This window comes from Atta colombica, unplaced genomic scaffold (genome assembly GCF_001594045.1).
Source record: "Atta colombica isolate Treedump-2 unplaced genomic scaffold, Acol1.0 scaffold52, whole genome shotgun sequence".
NCBI lineage: Eukaryota > Metazoa > Arthropoda > Insecta > Hymenoptera > Formicidae > Atta > Atta colombica.
In genome coordinates this window covers 1,215,037-1,223,237 of record NW_017259542.1, presented here as the reverse complement: position 1 = coordinate 1,223,237, position 8,201 = coordinate 1,215,037, and the positions used below count along the sequence as shown (strand labels likewise).

Genomic DNA, 8,201 nt, shown 5'->3' with positions numbered 1-8,201 from the left:
TATATATATATAGATGAAATTAAAAAATTATGACAGAAGTTTCTTTGCACAAAGTTATGCAAAATAATAAAAAAATAATGCGCAGAAGGCACGACTAATTACGGTATCGGTTAGTCAAACTTTTGCGTCCTTGTAAAGAGCTTACGGAAAAAGTGTTTGAAGCCTGTATAATTAGCGCAGCGCTCTACAAAGCAACTCATTAAAATCGCGCAACTCGAATGCAATCCGGTTGTAATCACGATTCATGTATATACATACAAGCGACTGCCTGCTACTGCTATTTACTTGCTTCCCTTTAACGCACTTCAAGCAGTCTTTCGTGGACAACGCGCCGACTCGCACCACTGATTTTGCCCTCTCGGCTCTCGAGACGAATCGAAACAGAGAAAATATTCGTGAATGAAATGAAATTCGTCCAAATTTTAGATTAGTTTATAAACAAATTACGACAAAAATAGCTGTTGAAGTTGATGAGAAAGTTATGGTGCTCTGTGCAATAATTAGATGAATTATTATTATTATCGAGAATTTAGAAAGTTACGCAAAGTGAAGTTACTTTTTGTATTATAAATGCAAAGTTATTTTGTGTTATAAAATTAATCGATAAGATTTTCGTGCAGTGAAATTACTAGTTCTGAAATTTTTTTAAATTAATGACTAACTCAAACATTTTTCTAAACAAAGTTATTTATATTTTATTTATAAAATTTTTTGATCAGATTAAACTTTGTAAAAGCGAAATGCTTTCATTATAAAATACAATCGATCGAAAAATTGTTGTTCTCCAAAGAATTTCAAAAGGATCAACAGGATTTAAATATTCCAAATTGGTATACAATTCACATATCAGCGAAAATGTACAGTGTACATGTGACACCAGGAAGATCCACGGAGCAAAAGAAGAATTCAGCCGACGTGGATAACGAAATCAGAATGTATGGAAGACAGAGGAAGGAATCGATTTCTGTGAAGCTGGTAAACTACATACGTTCGCAGTTTCAGTCGGATGCTATGTCGGGTGAGTCGGAAAAAGTTTAGCATTCTAAAGAATCTGAAGCATGCAATATATTATTAAATTTTGATTATAGTTGCTAGATTTTGCTGAGTTCTGTTTTTATGATTACCAAATTCACATGTAAATTAGATGTACGCATGAGTTTTTTTGATGCATGAACTTTATTTATTTATTATATATTAATATACAACTGCAGCTCGACTGCGTAATCTAACTAAAAATACATAAGAAACTTCCATTTATTTTATTAATTTTTATCTATATAATTTCTTATTTATATTTATTTATTTTCTATATAATATATAGGAGACACAATATATGAGATTATTCAGAGTATTTCATAGTATGAGCATAACTTTAGAAATGAATTTAGAACGCAAAAATAACAAACATTTTATGTAAACATTAGTTCTATTTGACATTATTTCTGAGTTACAAATATTTTCGCGTTTTAATTAATTAAGGATTTGCTGCAACAGTGGGCTAATTCATACTTTTTAAAAACGGAGTAAATAACTTTAAGTAATATTGATATTTTCTCCCCATTACTTTAACTTTAGAGTTTAGTTACTCCTTTTTTAAAAAATGTGGGTCAGCTACTCAAGCGGCAAGTGCTTAAATTCTTGTTACAAACTGAGCTGGAATAGCGTCTTTACACATCTTCGCGTCTTACTGATTAATTATTAAGACAGAAATGTGTAAAGACGCTAAGATAGTTGAATTTGTAACAAGAATTAATGAAACACGATTAATGAAAATGTCTGTAACTCGAAAATAAAATCAGATGGAAGAAATGTTTATACTAACTTTATGTTATTATATTATTTTTGTATTCTGAATTCATTTCTGAAGTCATGCTTACACGTTATGAAATACTCGTATATACATATAAATCCTATATATAATATAAAATCCTAATAATCTTTTCCTGCTAACACACATGAAAAAAACATAAAATCTCACATTGCACAGCATTACAATCTCACGTAATAACAGTCTACAAAAGTACTTAATTAATATAAGTATCTTATTATTTTATCTCCGATATATATTTGCCTTTTCAAGATATTGAGTCCTGAAACTTCTGTACTTTAAAATAGAACTTTCAATGATCTACGGTAGAAGCGTTATACGTTCAAACATAGATCAGTCCATCTATCTTACAAGATAATATTGATTATTCAACTTCCATTTCTGTTTGCTATTTCTTTTTGTTCGAATATCGTTTTCGTTTCAGTTACAAATCGGAGAAATAATTGCGCCTGTCATTCGTCGATGATGCAAAAACGGAAGAGTACGTTGTTGCATCTCGCGGCAATTGCACAAAATAATTACTGAGACGTCAATTACGCGGTATACAATGACGAATAGGCTTCGGTTGTTCCAGTTCCAAGCTGGAACATTAACAAAATTCTTCCGTGACTTAAAAACGGAAAGAAGTGATTATTCTAGAGAAACGTCCCTTCGTCGTCACTCTGCGGTTCGAGGAACGCCATCATCTTAAAAATCATAATTTTATTCTAGTTGTTTGTTTATTAATATATAACCATAAATCGCGCGCGAATTTTAAGTCTTTGCTATATCCGGCGCGTCCGGGACATCGTCGATTCGATCAACACTATAAAAGAGCGAATCTGAAACCTGAATGTTCATGTCGTCAACGATGGATGGCGGCTCGTACTGATTCATCCACACATCATTGATGGGAGCGTTGTTAGTAATCTCTCTCAGATCATCATTGTTAGTGATGATGGTTGCATGTGTCGACATTGGTTGCTCGAGTGGATTGCTGGGCACATTCGTCATTCGCATACCTTGCGATGTGTCGTTATATAACATCCAGTAAGGCGAAAAAGAATGTTGTCGCTGTTCAGCGGTGTATCTTCGTTGAATCGAGCAGCCGTTAATTGCCAGATTAGATCGCTGCGAGACGATTGGAGCTACGTAGCAATAGACGCAGGATGTTTGACTTAATTTGGAATAATCTACTTCCTTGGATAGATGATAATTCAGAATGTTCTCCAAATTGTTGGACTCGGAAGTCCACTTTGGCCGGAACGCTTCCACTGTTCCTGAATGATGAAATATCTTAATTAAAACGTCAAAAAAATCTGTTCTTCAAAAAAAAAAAACAGTTGATATTATTAAGAAATGTATACATGATTTTTTATATTAAAAATACATATAGTTTATATATCTTATTTTTACATTATGTTTGTTTTATATTATTTATTTATATTAATAAAAAAAAAAAGAAAATAAACGCGCACCATTTGCCGGTCTCTGCAAATTCCCCATACTAATTTCTTGATTAATATTATGTTCTAATCCTGCCACAAGATTGTTTTGCGGTTGCTCGAATCTTTCGTTGAATAGATTCTTTGTTTCCTGAGTAAAACGAGGATAAATGTATTGATACTGTTGATCATTCGCATAGACATTTTGCTGCACATTATTCTGTCCGAAGGTATCAACGTTGCGAAAATATCCCGTATCCATCTCCCCGTGTTTGCCAAAATTTTGTAGATAATAAATATCGGAGGTATCATTGGCCATTATGTCTGTGCCAGTTGTGTAATTGACGTTCTGCGTATCAAAGTTAAAGAAATTTTGACCGTTGTTGCAGGGGGGCTCCGTTTGATACTGATAAGTCACATTGTTGTCCGTGTTTGCGGTAGCTACAGTGGGATCCGTATTGTTGTAATAAATCGCGTGAAACACGCGAGAGTTAGAGGACTGTAGATCACCGTCGGGTACTTCCACGCTAGTGATTGTCCAATTCTGGTAAGAATTGGGCCGATTATCTACGTCACTAGGAAACCTGTATTGATTGTCACTGGTTAGTACACTTGAAACTTGCTGAGGCACCAAGTTCGCTTCGTTTAGCAAGAACTCGCCCCTAGAATTCTTCAGCAAGTTGTAGTATTCATTGGTATTTGTGTCCAGATGATTCTCATTCTCATTATTCTCTGACTCGGCGGTTAGGGTGTCGGAATTGTCTAGTAAATTGCTAGCCCAGAAGAGAGAGCTAGCAATTTCACCTAGATTGGCGCCTACTGGTGCCTGTAACATTCTCTTTAATAAAAACGAACCCTGCGAGCCTCCCTCAGGTTCTTTCAGCACTTGATAATTCGATCTATCAGTTGACGAGATCGCAAGAGGATCCGTATCGTTGATCAGATTCACTTTCGGATAGCTCGGCTCGACAAGAGGGATCGTTTGAAGATTCGGCGACATCGACGTTGTCCGTAGATCTACAATATTCAGATCTTCCACTTGATTATTGTTGTTGTCACACGCTTGGAATTCTCGTTGAATTCTCTTGAGTAGGAACTGCTTAAACTCCTCATATTGCGGGATCTTGGTATCATCCTCCTTACTCACTATTTCCTCCTCGGCACCGATCTGCAAAAATGGAAAGCACTTTGTCCGAAGTCAATCATTGCCGCTTGTTTGCTGCATCACGAAATTGAATGAAATATAAAATGGCAGAAATGAAAGAAAAAATGGGAATGCAATTTGATTGATACGTCGATGCCATGTTGCAACCAACTATGGAAATGTAATAACTTACCCACTGATAAGGCGATTGTTGCTGTGGCTGCTGTTGTTGTTGCTGACAATAATAGTCGTCATCAGTCATTACATAATCGGGACTGTGCAACGGCGTCGATGTTATCCCGAGCTTCGAGTCCTTTGACTTCCTCGTTTTCCTCTTGCGATTCTTTCTTAATTCTTGTAACAATCGGCAAAACTCTGCATCATTTCCGCTTCTAGCGGCTTGTAGAACTTTGACCAGCATTTTCTTCTGTATTTCAGGATCATGAGATGACAGAGTAAGATAATAGAATCAAACATTTGCGAAAATTAATTAAATTAAAAGAAATGGAAAAAGAATCATCCTGATGAAGTGAACGGCAAGATTCACGAAACGTTGTCATTAACAATGAATCATACAGCAAACTTTTTTCTCTAAAGTATCGAATTTTTTTTACGTGAAAAGGCTTTAAAAGTCAAAATTTTGTGGATATTAATATTCTTAATTAAAGTATACTTAATTTTTACTTTATATCATTTATTTATGATTTAAAGAAAAACGTGGAAACTCTGAATTGAAAAATAAAAACTTCATTAATTACTTATTGAAAAATTTATTGAAAACTTATTGAAAATCTGATAATGAGACTAGAAATATCAAAATTGAGAATTGATAAACATTTTAGTAGAAATTAAATAATTTTTGCAAATTGATTACTAATGCTATCAAAATTACAGGAAATTAAAGTTAATGATTAATATTTATAACATCATATTATATGGCTCGATTAATTTTGGACTCTAACAATATCTCTATCTACTTAAAGAAAGTAAATAAAGACGGTCGAAATTAACAAATGCATAGGAATACATACTGAAAATAAAACGATTAGTTTATCCAAACAAATTTAAACAATCATATGAACATAAAGAAAATTAATCGTATTTTACATGCATCCTTATGAGAGAAATGCGATTGAATAATTTTCTTTGTGTATATGTAATGGCTCTGTGCGATATACAAGTTTGTCTGGATAGAATTAGCTTGGAATTATAGACATATCTGGTTAGAATTATATAGAATTAGCTTTAGCTAATGCACTTTGCTACACTTTGCATTTGAAACAAAAAAAAGTGCATTGTTTTTCATATAATATGAATGACACATAATTTATCTTTGTTATTTATCGAATGTTAAACAAGGATAAATAATCTATCATGTGTGAAACAGCAGAATGCACCCAAAGTGAAGTGCATAAGCGTAAGTGCAGATCTTAGGCGAAAGAAGAAAGTAATGGGGTGTAGGGGAAATCCCGTCCGTGAGAAACTGACAAGAATGATGACGTTACGTAGACAATTTCACGTAAGTCTTGGTTAGGATCTCGTGTACCTCTCCGGATTGCGAGGCAGCGTTACATGAACGAGAGGAAACGGCTCGTTCTTGCCGGTCGCGAGCGATTGTCCTGCGATGGTCATTCATGTCCACTCGGGTCGCGGGAAGCGATCGGGACCGAAGTGGAAACGGCGTTCAAATGGGTCGGATGTATCCGTCCGTTATTACCACAACCCCTTGCGACACGATGACAATGACGATTTGGACGAGTTGCAGGATTGCAGCAGCTTCAGGTGATTGTGTCTTGGTTAGGAATTTCCAGATCGCACATTCATCTGGATCTTGTCTTCGATCGGATCGAAAGAAATCCGGCTAATCGCCGATTTTAACGCGCCACGCTCGACTTCCTCGACTCAAAGAGCTTACAGAGGATACGCCGAAGCCACTTGAATCGCAACTGATCGCAACCGTCGATCGATCGGGGCGCGATCTTCGATGGGAGTTCGAATAAATTTGTCTCTTGGTAACAGAAACCGGTGACGGCGGTGACAAGAATGGATTAGATTAGACAGAGAAAGAAAACGGTCGTTAGGACGTCTTCGTCGCGATGATGATGTCGGCATTGTCGGCGACGATGGTGACAACTCACCTTGATGTTACCCGGTACGCGATACCTCAGGGCCAGGGCCTGCAGCTCCTTGTAGGATAACTGCGTGATATCACTGCCGACGTTCATGCTGCTGCTGCTGCTGTTGCTGCTTTATCTATATGGCGGAATTTCGTCTGCTCCGCTGCGCTCGCCCGATCCGATTTTCGAATTCGAGCCGACTGACTTTTAGCGCGAAACGCCATAAAGGCATAAAGTCTCGTTCTCAGTGGGAGTCGGGACGCGTAATTAGAATTATCGAGTATAATCGTAGAGAAGGAGAGAGACAATATGTTGGTAATGTCGAAGCCAATCCGATAGCGCGGTACTTATCGATTGGTCCCAATCGCGAGATCGAGATCTTATTGATCGTCATTTGTCGGCCTGGTAGATCCTTTTCAGAATTCAGGGTGCAATTCGAGAAATTTAAGTACTATTTGTTCTATCAGTTTATCTTTATTTATAAGTAAAACAAGAATAGGATAACACTAAAGTGCTAACAAGTTTCTCCGAATGCACCTTTAATCATTGAAAAGTTGACATGCCAATCCCAATCGCGGAAACATATTCTCCCAGAATCGCGATCTAATAACAAGAAATGACGTAGACTGGTTTTAATTGTAAATGACGATCATACTTAGACATACTTAGGCATGTTCTTTTTTGCTATCTAATGTCCGTTTCCATCAATGTAGATTAACTTTAATCTCGGTTCAACTTACTCTTCGTCTTTTTCTAATTCTAAATATTAGAAAAAGACGAAGAGTAAGTTGAACCAAGATTAAGTTAATCTACGTTGATGGAAATGAATATAAGTATATTCGCAATCACTGTCTCTACAGAGATGTGATGATGAGATGATGTATACATGTTTCAATATCGCGATACACATCGTAACGTTTGATTTATTCATTCATCTAAAGCCTCGTAAATTGCAATGGAATTACATAGAATGATAGTGACTGAATGCTTTCCAGCAATAAGAGACAAATGAAAAATAAAAGGTGAAATAACTGACAATATAATATAGTGTTTCATGTTTATTTAACATTACAAATAACAAAGATGTTGTGATTCATTTTGTTATACTGGGTACTTTCCAACAAGAGACAAATGACACAATGCAACACAATAAATTACATAATTGTTTGCAATGTTAAACAGAGATAAAGATATTTGACACTCATTTGTTACACTCATTTGTGTCTCTTGCTGGAAAGAATTCAAAGTCTTTAAAATCTGATCTGCAATGTATTCTTTGCTTCCTGTTTCTAGTTTGTTTGTCTTTTTCTCTCGTTCCCACTGTTTTATCAACAATTGTGTTTATTGTCACATGTTTCTTCAACAATTTTATCTTGGACGACAGAAAATGAAGAAACAGTATAACAAGTAAAAAGACAAGAGGATAAAACAGAAAACAAAGATTGTAGATTATATTATAGATTAGACGTAATTCATTGTATTATATTGAGTCATTTGTATCTCTTGTTGAGAAATATTCATTATTAGATGTAAAAAGAAGTTTATTTAGTTGTAATCATTGACCAATAGATTCCGTTGCATTTATTTCGCTTAAGAACGTTCTCCGAAAAAATCCATTTTCTTTAGATTTTTCTGAAACTTACAGAATAAGCTTGTTTAGCATTTCATATGCTTTAAAACTCAATACT

The 8,201-nt window shown here is 35.4% G+C and overlaps 1 protein-coding gene across 1 annotated transcript; it reads right to left on the bottom strand.

Moving 5' to 3' along the window:
* Positions 1–2,581: 2,581 nt before the first annotated feature.
* LOC108691808 lies at positions 2,582–6,621 on the bottom strand. The gene is made up of 4 exons (XM_018199719.1): positions 6,535–6,621; positions 4,590–4,823; positions 3,286–4,438; positions 2,582–3,087 (listed from the first exon to the last, which is right to left on the bottom strand). Exons 1-4 carry the CDS (start codon positions 6,619–6,621, stop codon positions 2,582–2,584), a joined length of 1,980 nt encoding a protein of 659 aa, XP_018055208.1.
* Between the last annotated feature and the right edge of the window lie 1,580 nt (positions 6,622–8,201).